This window comes from Gymnoscopelus microlampas (assembly GCF_963454915.1).
Source record: "Gymnoscopelus microlampas genome assembly, chromosome: 7".
Classification (NCBI taxonomy): domain Eukaryota; kingdom Metazoa; phylum Chordata; class Actinopteri; order Myctophiformes; family Myctophidae; genus Gymnoscopelus; species Gymnoscopelus microlampas.
Genome location: NC_139944.1, coordinates 48,293,487 through 48,309,769, shown reverse-complemented (window position 1 = coordinate 48,309,769; position 16,283 = coordinate 48,293,487). Strand labels below are relative to the sequence as shown.

At 40.4% G+C, this 16,283-nt stretch overlaps 2 protein-coding genes and 1 long non-coding RNA gene across 3 annotated transcripts in view; 1 reads left to right on the top strand and 2 right to left on the bottom strand.

Annotated features, from left to right (window-relative positions):
• LOC311049350 (sodium-coupled neutral amino acid transporter 3-like) overlaps positions 1 to 16,283 on the bottom strand; it is a 74,346-nt gene that overhangs the window by 24,388 nt on the left and 33,675 nt on the right. The window contains exons 5-7 of the mRNA XM_084062904.1: positions 14,496 to 14,569; positions 13,607 to 13,699; positions 11,630 to 11,711 (exon numbers count right to left, since the gene is read on the bottom strand). Coding sequence (XP_083919030.1) covers positions 11,630 to 11,711; positions 13,607 to 13,699; positions 14,496 to 14,569 — 249 coding nt within the window. The remainder of the gene's footprint in view (positions 1 to 11,629; positions 11,712 to 13,606; positions 13,700 to 14,495; positions 14,570 to 16,283) is intronic.
• On the bottom strand, positions 922 to 5,612 carry LOC311049349 (uncharacterized protein). Its single transcript, XM_084062903.1, has 9 exons — positions 5,470 to 5,612; positions 5,262 to 5,359; positions 4,119 to 4,246; positions 3,098 to 3,505; positions 2,801 to 3,014; positions 2,011 to 2,261; positions 1,754 to 1,901; positions 1,480 to 1,589; positions 922 to 1,293 (listed from the first exon to the last, which is right to left on the bottom strand). Exons 2-9 carry the CDS (start codon positions 5,299 to 5,301, stop codon positions 982 to 984), a joined length of 1,611 nt encoding a protein of 536 aa, XP_083919029.1. The 5' UTR covers positions 5,302 to 5,359; positions 5,470 to 5,612; the 3' UTR covers positions 922 to 981.
• LOC311049351 lies at positions 6,018 to 10,061 on the top strand. Its single transcript, XR_014601191.1, has 3 exons — positions 6,018 to 6,411; positions 7,487 to 7,582; positions 7,747 to 10,061. It is a non-coding gene; the product is annotated as an uncharacterized lncRNA (long non-coding RNA).

Below are 16,283 nucleotides of genomic sequence, written 5' to 3'. Positions count from 1 at the left end.
GTAGATAAGAAATTGATCATTGAAATTGATAATTGAAAATATGCTCCTCATTGACTTACATAGTACAATGAAACAGCCCTCAAAGTCTCTCCTTTAGCCCGTAAACGAACGCAAACAGTCGATTCAGACATTATCACAAAACCCATGTTTTTATTTTTTAAATTTAGATGTCAACTTCTGGTTTATTTTACAATTTGAAGATCCAGATGCGGATCCAGTTCAGGTTTTTGAATCAGCTTTGTTTGCGTACGTTTACGTGCTATAAGAGTGACTTTTAGAGCTGTTTCACTGTGTAGTCAAGGCAAAGAACCAATATTTTTTGATTTCTTGCCCACCTTTGGAGTTACATCATGGCAAGGCAACTCAATCCAAACCTCTAACAAAGTATTCTGCCCTGATATTTTAAGACATATAAAGGCATTGCTTTAACAAAAGCAGCTGTATATATATGTATATATATATATATATATACACACACACAACATTCAAACAAACACATGACAATATAACGGTTTTCCTCAAAATAAAGTGCAGTGTAATAACAATCCAATTAAACACTGTTTGGATACAATGTATTGCTGGGCTAACAAGGCCAGTAGGCCACATAGATTTTAAGGCCCTAGAATGCAGTCTCAGACAGGATTATAGCAAGGGTGGGGAACTTAAGTCCAAATCTGAACATTGGAAAGCTTTCATCGGCATGGCCTGTATGACATAAAGCAGAACATGTCCCTCAATACACAAAGTGCTTACTGATATTTTAAGATTCAAAATATAGGCACAGCTTTAACACAAACAGCTGGCCAATATAACATTCAAACTAACAGCTGACCAGTGTCCAGTCCAACAAGTCCAGTGTAATAACATTCAAATTAAACTGTTCTGTACTGAAAATGTACTGCTGGGCTAACAAGGTCATACAATTCAAGGATGGGGAGGGATGGGGAGGGGGGTACTTAAGTCTAAATCTGACCATAAGCTTTAGTGGCCGATGAAAGCTTTCCAATCGGCCATGGCTTTCTTGTACGATGGAGTGAGGTCTCCCTCATGGATTTCGTCCAAGAGGACCTCCGTTTGTATGACAGAAAGTACAGTGGCTACACACTTGGGGTACCTAAGGTGTAGGGCATAATAGTAGGCCATAAGGTACAAAACCCCCTGTACTACCTCACATTTTGGGAGTGTATGTATGGGCTCATCTCCTATAGCCAGGAGGCAGTTGGACTCACTCACAATCAGCACAGGAGAGTATAGAGGACGCTTCTTCAAGTACGCATTGGGGTCTTCTTTTTCCTTTAACACAAAACACACATCCGTATCAGGTAATGAACTTTTGTTTCAAGGATCATTTTTTAAACCTAAGCCAGCTAAATCCTGATGAAGTCATATGCAGGATCTTAAGCTATAACTAGTTCAACGCATCAGATTGTGTTGCTTTTGACAGGTGAATATTACAGTGTAATGTGGTACACAGCTCACCTCCAGGACATGCACCAGAGCCTCACTCGCATCTCCTAGCTTCTTCGAAGCAGCAGTCGTAGAGGGGAACAGTGATGGCAGTGCACGGAGGACCATGAGAGCCTGTTGAACTGTTGAGGAAAAGATGCATTACTTTTATACTTTGATAAAGTGCACGATCAATGATGTACAATAGATATGTTTTTACATTCAACAAACGATGGGACAGCCAAGAGATGAAAAAGAAAGATAAGGCACTTGCACATTAACTTGATACCCAACATTAAGTGCTTACTTTTGGTCATTCCCATTGGAGGTTTCATCATCTTTTTCGCCACGCCATAAAACTGCACCTTCTGGCAGAAGTCGTTCCATCTTCCTTTCAGTTCATCAATGTAGTCGCTGTTATTCCTGTCCAGGATGCGGCGAAGTTCCTCCATCACCTATGAAATATTCAATATATAAACACAGACATTTTAATACATTTAGGTGGAGGAAATTAACAAAACATTAGTACATGTTTTGAATTATGCCTTGTCAACAATCACTTACATGGCCAATGACCTTGAAGCAAGGATATGCCTCTATAATTTTGTCGTATTTGTCCTCCTCGCGAACAGCATCTGAATCGATGAATGCTCTTCTGGCTTTGAACTCTAAATCCAGGAGCTGAGAAACAGACTCGTGGTTTGGATTTTTCTTTTTGAACAACGCCTGTAGGGTTTTGTAGTGCTTGGCCATGGTTGCTGGACTGTCGGACTCGGAATCAGGACTGTCGATGTCTGCCGATGCCTGCTTGTTAGCTATAAGACACAAAGATACATATTAAAGTCAGATAGCTCTATATTCTAATAACAATCATAGTGTTTGTTCATTAACAGGGTTCTCCTGTCTCTCCATCTCTAGTAAACATAAAAAGCATTTTCAGGTTAGGATACCAATTTTATCAAATCAGGAGAAAACTCCAACAGGATAAAGAATAAACACGTGGAATTGGAATTGATGACACAGTAGTGGAGGAGACACAATTTTTAACTAGGACGCTAAAATTCAAGCTGAAATGGGTACTCTTGATTGCCTGAAATTGTCAACCCACCTGAAAATGTTTTGTTCTGTTTATTAAATAGCTGCAGAGACTATAGCAATGATGAGTGATTATACAAAGTATGAGTGATTATACAAAGTAGTAAAGGAAAGTAGTTGCTGCACACAAGATTGAATGCTTCAGGTCTCTAATAACAGTCAAATCAGAATGCACATTTGCCAATACTAACTAACAACACATCACAAAAATATGAACCCCTTACACAGGTAAATGTGTGAATATAAATTTGAAGGTCACCTCTTTCTGCGGTCGTATTCTCCTCTGAGGGGCGGTCTAGAATGATGGTCGAGTCACCCGAAGAATCGATTTCCTCTGTGTCAGTTGGCTGATCAAGATGGGGCACAGCCAATGGCTGTGGGCGGCGCTTCTTTGAAGGTCTCCCATCTGGAAAGATCTTTTGGGGGGATCTCACGTTCTGCAACCTTTTGAATAGCTGTCCATGCACAGTGGCCTGTACAAGACAAAAGTAAAGCAGTCTAAACTCCACTTAAAATGCCAAACACTATAGCCATGAACTGGATACATTTCACTTACCCATGTAGTCTTATTGTTCAGGTCCTGCAGCATGGGGTAGTACAGGACTATTCTTTTTGCCATAGCTGTAACTTCTGGTTTTGATGGGTATCGGTCAGATTCAGCATCCCCCTTTGCCCTCAGGATTGCGATCATACTGGTCATGGTGTTACGGATGAGCCGGCATCTGAGGTCCTTGGACATTTCGCAGTTCTTCTCTTCACCCTTCTTCGCCAACTCAAAGTATTGTTTTCGGATGTGCTCAAGTTCGGTGTCTGTGTGTACTACGTATTCTGGGAAGGATATCTTCACAACCTTTTCAGGGGTTGTGTAGTTTGCAGCTGGACATACTCTAACAGGTGTGGACGTCTGTGGGAGTGGTGACTTGTTAGCAGAAGTAGAACTGCCTGAGTCTTCTCGGCCAGATTCCTATAAAATAAAAGAGTAGTATACTAGCAAAACCAACATTTCCTTTTTACTGTTAAGCAGAACAATAAACAAACAGTTGTGTGGTGTAACCAATGCAACAAAGTTAACTTACTAAAGTTAGTGTCAATTTAATAATGATTTAATAACTGAACACTTCTATAAGCCATCATGACTGTGCTGCTTCTAAGTTATATAGGTTGCTACTTAAAGGACGACTTCACCGATTTTCAACCTATCTTCATATAATTGGTCCTCACTAATACTCATGATTAAAAAAAATCTACTCGGTCTGTGTCTCAGAGGAGGGCTGTCTACCAGTGACATCATCAATGGGGAATTCAAGCTAATAGAAACGGCAGGCTTTCTATTCCTGGAAAGTTGCAATGCAATAAAAGAAGCCATTGTTCTCGTGTTAATAAAAATCTAAATAAAAAATGTGAAATCTTGTCGGAAAAAAAAATCATGCCTAACGATGATGTCATTGATAGACAGGTTTCTGGACTGTCCACAGCCCTCCTATGAGACACAGACCAAGTAGAAAAATGTTACCATTTTATCATGAGTATTAGTGAGGACCAATTATATGAAGATACGTGTTATTGTAGAAACTGACCTCGGCATCAACATGACCTGAAGACTGCCAGACTGCTTTTCTCCTCAAAAAGTTTTCTGGGCCTGGGAAAAGGTCCCGCAAGTCTGAACGAGTCAGGGTGCGCATCATTGCCTCACTGATGCTTGCAGCTATAGGAAAATAGGAAAGATATTATAGATCAAATTAATATGTCAATATATAATATAGCAACATTAATATATCAAATACTGTGACCTGGTTGCTAGGCCAACTGGAGTCTGGGGACTGTTTATTGATCAATTGATTTAATTATTAATAAAACTGGAGCTGCAAATATTGATTATTTTCTTAGCAATAACTCCATAAAGTAATCTTCTATTTTTTAGAAGTGTTTTTCTTTTATAATATCAATGAAACTGATTTGATCCAGGGGGTCGCCAGCAAAATGACTGATAATTAGGAACCAAATGGACCCTTACCGGTCCATTTGTACACTGGTAAACAGGTCTGTAACTCTCTGAGTTACTGCTGCAACCATAAATACAATAACAAGCAACTAAGTGGCTTTATATCTAAGCATCTATATAAAATATATAGTATTATAAATATTAGCCCTACAAAAAAAGGTATATCAAAATAATATTTAACAAGAACTTTGTCACATCACAAGAGTACAGGTTGAATTCAATTATTTTTCTCTAGCCTGCATGTCCCAGTTATCCAAAGCTTAAATTGGCATAGAGCTTATTAGATCAGCCCCACTAACTTCATTCTAAGTTTTAAAACATATATATTGTGTCATTTCCAGTGGTGTAAAGTCACTAGGTACATTTACTCAAGTACTGTATTTAAGTACAATTTCACAAGTTCCCAAATGTATAAAATCCTTTGAAAATAGCAGACAAATATCCCAAGTATATTATAGGTCTGAACTGGTTAGTTTATGTTTTACAAAGTAACTAGTAAATAAAGTTTTCAAATAATTGTTAGTGAAGTAAAAGTGTAACATTTGCCTCTAAGATGTAGTGAGTAAAAATATTGAAAATACTCCAGTTCAGTAAAAGTACCCCAACATTGTACTTACAGTACTCGAGTAAATGTATTTAGTTACTTTCCACCACTGCTTTTACTACGTTTTTATAAGTATCTTAAATTATGTTTAAAAAATATTTGCATGCATTTTACCCCTTAAAGTCGCCACGGTGACGTCGTCCAATTCATCCATGTTGTTAGCAGAACTAGCTAGCTGGTTAGCTCACCTTGTTGGCTTGAATGGCTTCGTTCTGCAAGTGTGTACAAAGTAGAACAAACACATGTATTTCAGACATAAATAACATTCAACCACGTTGACGTCAACTTCAAAATGTACATCTAAAATTTGTATGTAACTTACCAGCAATAACGTGTGGTTTCAATTCAGGTTTCGTGGTAAAGTTGCAGAGAAATAAACACGGTGTTTTTCTCATCATCTGAGAACCTACTGGATGTGTAATCACTGATAATCAGTACAGCTGTGTGATCTGACATCAAAGGGGCGGTGTTCACTTCGGCTGTACTCGGGTTTCTTCGGCCCTTGGGTCGCTACCATTGCCAAAAGGAAGGGGGGCTGTAACACTAATTAATTCGTAAATCAATTTAAAACGCATATTTTCTTACTTTATGAGGGTTTAATAACAACATTGTTGGTAAATATTTGTTTTTGTTCCCTCCAGTGTATGCAGTGGAATGAAAATGAAAATATAAGATCACTGAAATAGAACTGTACCCTCTGGTATAGTGGTAGGGACCGGATATGCGCTTTGTAAACAACAGCTGCGCGCCTTGGCTCAAAAAAGGGAAGCAGAATGGAACGTACACAGTCACAGACCCGGCTTTACCTCCACATCTAAAAGTTATTGCCTTATTAGATTTCAGTATCTGAAGAAGCCGTTGTAACGTGTTGCTACAGACGGACGAAAAACGTTGGACTTTGAAGATGATCTGGCGTTGTTTTATCTGCTACGTTTTCGTGGCACTTAATCTCAAACAGCTGTTGAGTCACTATAACTCCTTACACAGCCGTAGTCCTGACTTTCGCGTGGTGTGTGGCATTGATGGCTGTCCAAATGACTACAGGGTGTATAACTCATATTATTACCACATAAAGCGAAAACACGCGCATTATCTTCAACAAGTTGCGCATGGAAGGGGGGATGACGGCCGAACCTGGCAACCAGGAACGCTTGAAACCACAAACAACACTGTGAACAACAGCTCTGTAGCTGAAGACGACGTCCCTACAACGCAGGAATGTCCTTCAGAGACTGAAGATGATTCATTCAGCGCCACTCGAACGGTAGGTAATCATTGTTTTGTATATTCATTGTGTATTTATCTCTCTAGCCCTGGTCCAGAGCTCTCCATCGCTAACGCTCTGCCAGCGTCATAGACAGATAATTCCACTGCCGTGCGAGGTCTCCGTCTTTAGTAAAAAAAATAAACAAAACTATTTCGCTACTCACTGAAACAAAGGCAGTTTTGTGTTGTTGAAAGTCTATTCTCCAGGGTGGGCAACGTCTCAGCACCCCACCTTATCTGTATAATACATTTTATGGGCAGAAAGTAAAATATGTCCGCCAGACGGAAATTATTGCATTTACTCCACTGCGCCCCCTACTGATCTGGTCAATGGTAATTTATATTGACCAGATCTGTAGGGAGCGCAGTGGAGTTCATAAAATAATTTCTGTCTGGCGGACATATTTAACTGTCTGCCTAAAAACTGTATTATACAGAGAAGGTGGGGTCCTGAGAGGCTTCCCACCCTAAAGAATAGACTTTCAACAACACAAAACAGCCTTTATTTTGGTGAGTAGCTGAGTAGTTTTATTTTTTACTAAAGACAGTTAATACAGAGAACTCACTAACGCTCGGGACCCGTCCCCTCCCCAGAGAGCTTTTAACCAAATGGACTTGCTGGTTGCTGCGGGTTCATTTGGTTTCATTTGTACAGTCAGAGTTGCAGTTACAGACCTGTTTACCAGTGTACATGGAACCAAATGAACCCATAAGTGTCCATACAAGTACACACAACTGGAGAACACACAACAATAGTATTTTGTTTAAAGTTTCACTGGTGTCTATATAAGTACAGTAAATGGATAGTTAATGGAATTATAGAAACAAATACATAACATATTGGACTACATCTTATCAAAGAGAAGTTCTCAGATTGGGGTCACATACAAATCCTATCCAATGGTGTTCTGTGGCTTAATACATATTAAATGGCGTCCTTGATTATAAATGTTGAGAATACTGCCTTAAGCTATCTAGGTTACCTAGTTAAGATTAGTTATATTGTATGGTGGTGTTAGTTACCTTCAACACCGTTCCCTGTTTTAATAGAGATATTTGTTTATCTTTTTCAGAGTGGAGAAGGTGGAGATGGTCGTGCGAAGGTTGACCTTTTCAAACATGCAACTGCATTTCTTCTTCAAGCCAGGGAAACTCAACGACTGACACAGGTAGTGTGCCATTGTCTTCTAATGGGATTTCATTGTTAGTAGCAAGCATATAATAAATAATCTTAAAATTGGATAATAATTTAAAAGCCCTCATGGGAGATGTATTGTTTGTTTATTTATGTATTTGTTTGTGTATTTATCCCCCCACCCCCTCCCCTCCCCAGAGAGCTGTTAACCAGATGGTGAATGGAGTCCAGCAATATCAGGCGGCATTACTGGAGCACCTAAAACATCAAATGAGTGACATGATTGAGGGTCATTCTGGGGACCTTGATCAACTGAAGAGTGATGTAATGGGTATATTTGACCAGTTTATTGACCCTTTCAGTGAAATTTCTACAACCCACTTGCAGGACAAGACAATCAGAGAACTGTTGCAACCGGTTGAAGCAGAGCTTATTGTCTTAAAAAATACAGCTTGTTATGTGAAACGTGGAGATTCCAGAGCCCTTACCATTAAGAGCCATTACTTTCATTACATACCCCTGCTTAAAAGTTTGGAGCAGCTGCTATTACACCCAAGAATTCTTCAAATGATTGAAGAGGGGCCACAGCCATGCAAGGATGGATTTGTTTATGATTTAATTGATGGAGACATTTTTAAGTTGCACCCACTGTTTTTAAAAGATCCCAAAGCATTGCAGTTAATTTTATATACAGACGAAATTGAATTATGCAATCCTCTTGGATCTCGGGCAAGCAAAAACAAATTGTTATTGATCTATTACACCTTAGGTAACATCAATCCTAAATACAGATCAAGACTTGCTGCAATTCGTCTGCTTGCCATGGTAAAATCAAAAGATTATGCCCATTGTGGTATTGATAAGATATTTGAGAGGGTTAAACGTGATTTAAATGAACTGTATGATGGTGTTAAAGTTGTCACTGCAAATGGTGAGAAGACGATCTATGGGGCGGTTATGTCTGTGTGTGGAGACACTCTAGCTCAACACGAAGTTGCTGGATTTAAGGAAGGAGTAGGATTTGCGTACAGTAAATGCAGACACTGTGAATGCAACTTTGAAGACATGCAGAAACAATTCAATGAAGATTTGTTTGTTAAAAGGACCATGCCAAGTCATATAAGACAATGTTGTGACATTGAAAAGGCAAGCACTGACTTTGTGAAAGAAAATCTAAAAACAACATATGGTATAAACAGGAGGAGCAAATTAACAGAATTTCCACACTTTGATATAATCAATCAGACCCCTCAGGACATCATGCATGTTATTCTTGAAGGTGTTGCCCCATATGAAATCAAATGTGTTTTAAAGCAACAAGTGCTTTCAGGGCATATGGAGTTGGACACATTGAACAGTGCTATTATTGGTTTCCCTTATTCTCCTCTGGATGCCAGGGATAAGCCTTGCCCCATATCTGTCAATACATTGACTTCAAATGACAATAAACTGAAACAATCAGCTGGGCAGATGCTGGTTTTATTAAAGATCTTGCCATTTCTTTTTGACACAATGGGAGAAAATGATTACACAAAAATGCTGCTTAAGTTGTTAGAGATAGTCAAAATTGTGTTTTCACCTATTATTGCTCTCACCACCCTTTCAAGGTTGAAGCTTTTAATTGAGCAACATTTGAAAGATTTCAAAGAACTGTTTCCAGATACAAATATTATACCTAAACAGCATTACCTTTTGCATCTTCCCTCTCAGATTAAAGCACTTGGTCCTACAGTGAGGCATATGTGTATGCGCTTTGAGTCTAAACATTGTTTTTTCAAACAGTGGGCTTTGAAAAGTAGTTTTAAGAATATTTGTAAATCTCTTGTGAAGCACAACCAACTATATGAATGTAGTCAGAATGTGCACAAGAAACATCCAATTGTTTCAAGTGAACTTGAAATGGGCCCTGTCTCTGAGGTGAAGAATGTCCGATATGTAGAGGGGAAGATTAAAGACTTCTTTGGAATAGAGAAAGTTGATCATGTAGTTTCTATACCGTGGATAATGCAGCATGGAAATAAGTATACATGTGGAAAATCTTTGGCTATTTCTAATGTCATCAGTGGTACTCCAGAGTTTGGTCTTGTGAAAAACATTTATATTGTAAATTCATCATTGTATTGTTTGGAATGCCAACCTCTCACTACAGTTGGGTGGAATGATCAGTATTTAGCGTATGAGGTAGAAGTTCCTTACCAGGCTCAAGCCAATATTTTTGTTGATGCTGGAAAACTTGTTGATTATATGCCATACTATTATGTGACATTAAATAATAGAAAATACATACCGGTTAAGTATGAGCTCACAGACGTCATTGCACATGCTTAATGTTGTGTGGGGAAGAAAGAAAACTGTACTTTTCAATAAAGATGACTTTTCTGGAAATCAACTAAGTCTTTTGCTTGATATGAGAGGATACAACTTTTACAAATAACACAACAGCTTAAAAAATGTGTGATATGCCAAAAAAGCTTGTTTTATCCTAAACATGACTCAATACCAGATAGTTTCAAGATTTTATCACTTACCAAGATATTCAAGTTACACTGTATGAAAACAAGTCCCTTTATCTCACAGAAATATGACTGGTAAGATGATTTAACCTTATATTAAGTGTGATGAGGTATTTTGAATAGAAATAAGCCAGATATACTTCATAAGATTTTGATTTTTTGCAGTGCATCTGTCTGTCTGCCTGCTTCAACACCTACCTGATCCACTATGGGCGGCTCTTGGCAGTCGCAAATAAATAACCATCTGGCCTGTGACACTCTATTTCTCCATGGATGAATTAAGTCGATATATACCGCTTCCCTCTTCAGTCTTCACTCAGGTTTTCATGTCTCTCAAAGGCAAGCAGTTATAGGTAGAGATGAGCTTCACTGAAACTGACTAAGGTGAAAGATGTTTCTCTCAAGCCACCTGTACAAGTCAGTATTATGCAGTGGTGAACAGTAACAAAGTACATTTAGTTTCATTTGCAGTAGAATAATATTTGACCAGGAGTATCAATACTTTGACCCAAATACTGGGATTGAGTACTGGGTTCCAATTATGTTATTGTTTATTTTTTGTTTTAGTTTTCTGGCTGCGTTGCCCTCTCCTCCGAGGGTCACTCGCCACAGCTGTTCTTAGTAGGGATGCCGCCGATTGTTTTTCAAATATCCGTGGCAGTCTCCAAATTCGATTTCATATTTCATAACAGACTTTACATATGTTCATTTAAATTTGCTATGCTTCATTTACACCCAAAATATAGGCTAATACTACCGTACAGTAAATTGCCATTTATTTATTGTTCACGCTGTCTGTTTGATATTACAGTAATGGAAACTGTAGCCTAATGTAGAGGAGCTCTTCTCTGCCTCTCTCTAGCCTGGGATCAATACATTTTTTGGGTTTCTGATCCGGTCGGAGCGGAAATAACTGTACGTCATCAGGTGGCCGGAACCAGTGATCGGAACCACTGGCGCCGTGCATCTCCAAAATGATTCCCTTTGTCCATTTTCTATTCTAACTCGTAGCGAGACTAAACTAATTGATTCTCATTATGTGGGGAACAAAAACAATGTGACGCCAACCGGAACCAAACGCCGGAACCACCATTATTTTTTTCTAAACCGGATCACACGGCTAGTTTTAAAGCAAATAGCAGGCTTTCCTCCGCGGTAGAAAGGCTGGTGGCAGTCCTCTCGGCTCTGCCCCTCATGCTCGTCTCCCTATAAACTCGGTTCATACTTCGTCGTATGACGGTGTCATGTGGCGAAATCATTGCCAGGGCAGTAGAATATTAGAATTTGATTTGTATCAGTTTTTGGCATCCCTAGTTCTTAGGCCCGCTACATGGCAAGCAGGGGGCACCAAGACCAGGCCTAATGCCTGGCACGGCCTGACAGTAGTAGATCTACTCTGCCAGATTCAGAGCAAAAGCCCTCAGAGAGAAGGGGATTATATACCGTAGATTCTACATAACCTGCTGCGAATGGGAGACACGTGTACTGTACCTCTATGTCCACATAAAGTCCATGAGTAATAGTTCTCATTCATGTTAATGTAGTATATCACAGAGTAGGACACTCACCCAGCAGGCTTGTCCACTCTCAGGAAGGCCTGGATGACGAGAGGGAACTCATACTTGACTATGTAGAGATAACTGGACATGGCTGTGGAGAGAGGAAGCTGTGGATTAGTACTGAGGACCACAGTGTAGGAGGCATGCACAAAATATACACACACACACACACGCACACGCACATACACAGTACAAAATGCAACCCACATAATCCTCATACAGGCACACATTTTCACAGGATTTCCCGGTATTATCCTGGAAAGAATGTCACAGGAAATAAACATCACACCCAGTGGGAGGTAAGCGGTGCCTTTGATGAGTTCATTTCATTGAGCTGCTACACAGTACATAAACTACTAGAGGAACAATGTTAAATCCCCAGTCCGTTCATTTCAATAGGCTTCTCTCGTCAGCGTCACTTCAAAGCAAATCACACTCAGGTGTTACAAATACTGCTGATTAGAGATTGATCTGGCAGGCTGCTGTGTGCATCGTGCATGCTTGCGGTCTTCAGTGCATGTGTGTGCATGCATCGTCTGTGTGTGTGTGTGTGTGTGTGTGTGTGTGTGTGTGTGTGTGTGTGTGTGTGTGCGGGTGTGCGGGTGTGTGTGTGTGTGTTGATTAAGCTGTGTAGTCGTGTTCTAGCCCAGTGGTTCTCAAGTTAACCTTTTCAGGCCGCGACCCCCCCCCCCCAAAATAATCCTTTTTGAACTGTGGACCCCCCACCCTGACAAGCACTTGGAATTGTAGGAGTTGAGGCATTACATTTAGTTTGACTCAGTTCCACAGATAAATATTGTGAAAATTCATTCAAAATCATGTGGGGACGGTCCCCACTTGGGGGTCCCGACCCACAGGTTGAGAACCACTGTTCTAGCCAATAAATTGAATTTAGACGTGACCAGACGACTAGTATTGGTAGGCAGCGATGCATCTGGCTACGCAAGACTAAGATTGTGCTGAATCAGTGGACGGGATGATTGAAACTAATGGTGGGCAGTGTTAGGGGTCAGAGGCCCACTGTTCCCCGGTCCCTCGCCCCCAGACACTGTCGGGCCTCCTCCCAACTGTCCCCATCAGCTTTGAGTGTAATCTATATGGTCATGTATTTGTATAGATGGCAGGGGCTCCTCCCAACTGTCATTTTTGTTGTTGTATGACTATGAGGTTGACGATGGAGCTAACGCTATAGCTGGTAGGCTAGCTGGCATTACATGAGGTATATATAGGCCAGTAGTTATCAAACTTTATCGTGCCAAGGACCCCCAAATTGATATATATTTGGCTGTGCACCCCCATCTGAAAATGTTTTGTGCCAGGGACCACCAGAAGAGAAGATTTTTGTTTAAAAAAAATCAAAATTATTCAAAATGTTCCAAACATTTTCGATATTCTTAAAAAAAAAATCAAAAATAGCTGATGTATAAGCTCGCTGCGTGGCACGAAGTGGCGCGCTGTGAGCTTGTAGATCTTCTATTTTTGAATAGCCAACATAAAGATGGATAAAGTGGTTCAAATGTGTGTGATGCTTTATTAACCAATTTTACTGGGGACCCCCAGGAACCTCCCCAAGCCCCCCTGGGGGTCCCCGGACCCCACTTTGAGAACCAATGGTATAGGCAATTGAATTGGACACGTGGTCTGCTACACAGCACATACACACGCCACACACAAAGTCCGCCCCTCCGCACACAAACCCTGCCACCTGCTTAATTTTTATTTCTGAATTGGGTTGCTTAGACTGAGATGAGATGTCTTATACACCAATGTTTTTTTGAGACGAGTGATCTAATGTGCCATGAAACAGTCTTTGGTTCTTTGGTCTGTCATTATGAAACTATATACCACATGAACACTTTTATTTTAAACTGAATTACAGGAGGTATGGAGATCGGGGTGTGCGTGTACGTGTGCGCGTGTGCGTGTGCGTGTGCGTGTGCGTGTGCGTGTGCGTGTGTGTGTGTGTGTGTTTGCGTGTGCGTCTACCTCCAATGTTCTGCAATGTGATTGCAATTCCAGCAGCCATCTTCCCTGGTGTCCCAAATGCCCTGTAGCCCAGCTGCTCGTACGCACGGATTCCTGGAACACGACACCATATATCACACATCACAACATATGCTATATATTAAACACATCATATCATACATACACTACCATACCATTACATTCAAGCATCATAACACACATTATACATTAAGCCCCGCCCCATCTGATTTCACCGTTTTCTCTTCTGCCTTTTTCCTGTCAATATGGCTTTTAGACACCATTGAGATTCTGAATTCTTATTGAGCGACATCAAATGAAATGCTCTCATCCCAATTAATTATTTCCATGTGTTCTCCATGTACTGCCTTTTTTTTCTTAAGGTCAGAAAATGTGCTCATAATGTAAATCTGACACACAGACAAAAAAAAAGGCTCAAACTTTTAGCTACAAAAGCCCAGCCTTGTTGGTACTGGATGATTACAAAATAACCCAAAAAGATCGGAATGCTGAGCTAGAATGTCTGAGATTAAACCTTTTTTTTGTAACAAGCACTAATATGGCACTGTGGAAAACAAACACAATCTAGTACGTTGAGATTTGTGCTGACAGGTTTCTGTGCAATGTTTCAATATGTGAAATGTGGAGATACTGTAGCACCCATGGCCACTGTGAATCCTCAGTTTGGCCTATTTTGAAATAAACAGCTCTTTTCATTCATCCATTCATTTTATACTATACGTATAGAAATAAAATCATCCTCAACACATCTGTTCAATTCATTATTGCCGTGGACTTAATTTGATGGCCTTCCTGCCCTGGCATTTGGCTTTGTGCCCTCAAACAATTGACAACATCAAAGGGCCAAGTGGCAACTGTACACAACACATACCTACAATACCAGATGACTTGAGCAGCAAATGGATGGAGTATGAAGAGAGTAATGCCACAACTGTCAGGAGGACCCTACAGAGGAGACACACAACAAATAGTCATTAAACAAATGATAATTACATATTAACCCATTTAGAGCTGGAACACCAATACGTAACTATAGACCCCTTAACAGATGACGTCACACTGATAAGAACCAGTATGCGCGCAACCAGTATGCACGCAATGAAACCCATTCTATCAGGTCTCGCTAGGACGCGCCTCACAAGCCAACACACAAGAGGAGGTTGGGTTGTGCTGAAACCAGCGCACCCCGAAACAACAGGTTGAGAATTGATTGCGTGAAACAATCACCTGTGCATCCAGTCTCAATGTTGGTAAACAAATAATTGTTCTATACCTTTCACTCCGGGAACCCCTTTTGGTGTAGTTGTTGCTGTATACAGTATATAGCAACGTACGTTTTTGTAATTTATTTGAATCATTTTTTATTTGTTTTGTGAGTGACTAGGTGCATCACTGGTTATTGGGACAGAATGCGCTGAAAGCTACTCTGTTTTTTTAGAATGTGCTGGCTGCAAAAAACAGTCGGCCGTGCTCAACCTGAGTTTATCAGCCGGCAGCCATAGTTTAGTGTGACCGCGCCCTAACAGAGGTCTCCCCATCCCTCCAGCACTTTAATTAATATGCGTTTTCAGGTCAGGATTCCAATAAGTTGTCCAATAAGTAGACATATATAGTGTTTCAGTTCAAATCTTGTCTGCTAATTATTTTGTTTCATCACTTCCAAATTAACTTGTTTATGAGTTCTTTCTCCTTATTGGATAAAATTGGTAAGAGCTTGAGAGATGGTTTAGTTACTTTCTAGATTTTTTTTAAAAGAATATTTTTGGTTTTTTTTTATGCCATTATTTAGAGAGGGATAGGGAAAGTAAGCTGACAGGAAATGGGGAGGGAGATGGGGGGGGTGACAAGCAGCAAAGGTCGTCGGGAACGGGAGTCGAACTCGCGACATGCTGTCAGGCTGGCATTGCAGCCTAGGGTGCCTGGACCGTCACATTACGGCCCAGGCCACTCTATAGATTTTGATTATTATTACAAAACACTTTTACTTGAGTAAAACATTTGAGTACTTTTTCCACCACTGCAAAATGGTCGCCGCGTGTGAATGTGGTCAATAGATCACATTCTTAATCTGTACATTAGGTTGTTAGACTATTTATGCAGCTGCAGCGTGGAGATGAGATTCTTGGATATTGGGAACAGAGCATGTGTTTGAAGACCGGGAGTTCCCGTGGCTCCGGTTCACCCTGGGCTAGACTCCAGCAGGGCCAAGGCTGGCTGCACAAGCTGCTCATGTACCCGCCGCTATACCACAGGAAACATAAGCACACACACATCACACGGGCTATTTGAAGGGGAAATGTTTACAAGGCAAACGCTAAGGCTAACGTTGGGTGAGCCAATCCACAGAGTTAACTAAGAGGAAAAGTACTCTGGACTCTGGCAAAAAAAAAGTCCCCAGTGTGTTCATTTCACTCTCAAGGTTCATCTGAATTTTGCAGTTTTTTTTTTTCTATGGTTCATATCTTCAAATGCTTTCGGTTCCCCAGCCGCTCGCCGTTCTTTGGCCGAAGGCCCTGATGTCATGGCCTGAATTTATAAAGAACTTCATCTACTGACTTTTCACGGGGCATGCCCTCCTCAAGCCAACTATCTATTTTCTCCCTCTTTTGTTGCTCTTGCCAACAGTGGTGGAAAGTAACTAAGTACTGTACTTAAGTAA

Excerpts from the sequence above, each read along its gene's own strand:
- LOC311049349 (XM_084062903.1), bottom strand. The coding sequence starts at position 5,301 with ATGGATGAATTGGACGACGTCACCGTGGCGACTTTAAGGG. Across the intron at positions 3,506-4,118 it reads CAGGTCATGTTGATGCCGAG|GAATCTGGCCGAGAAGACTC; the intron begins GTCAGTTTCTAC and ends TTTATTTTATAG. Across the intron at positions 3,015-3,097 it reads TGAACAATAAGACTACATGG|GCCACTGTGCATGGACAGCT; the intron begins GTAAGTGAAATG and ends TGTCTTGTACAG.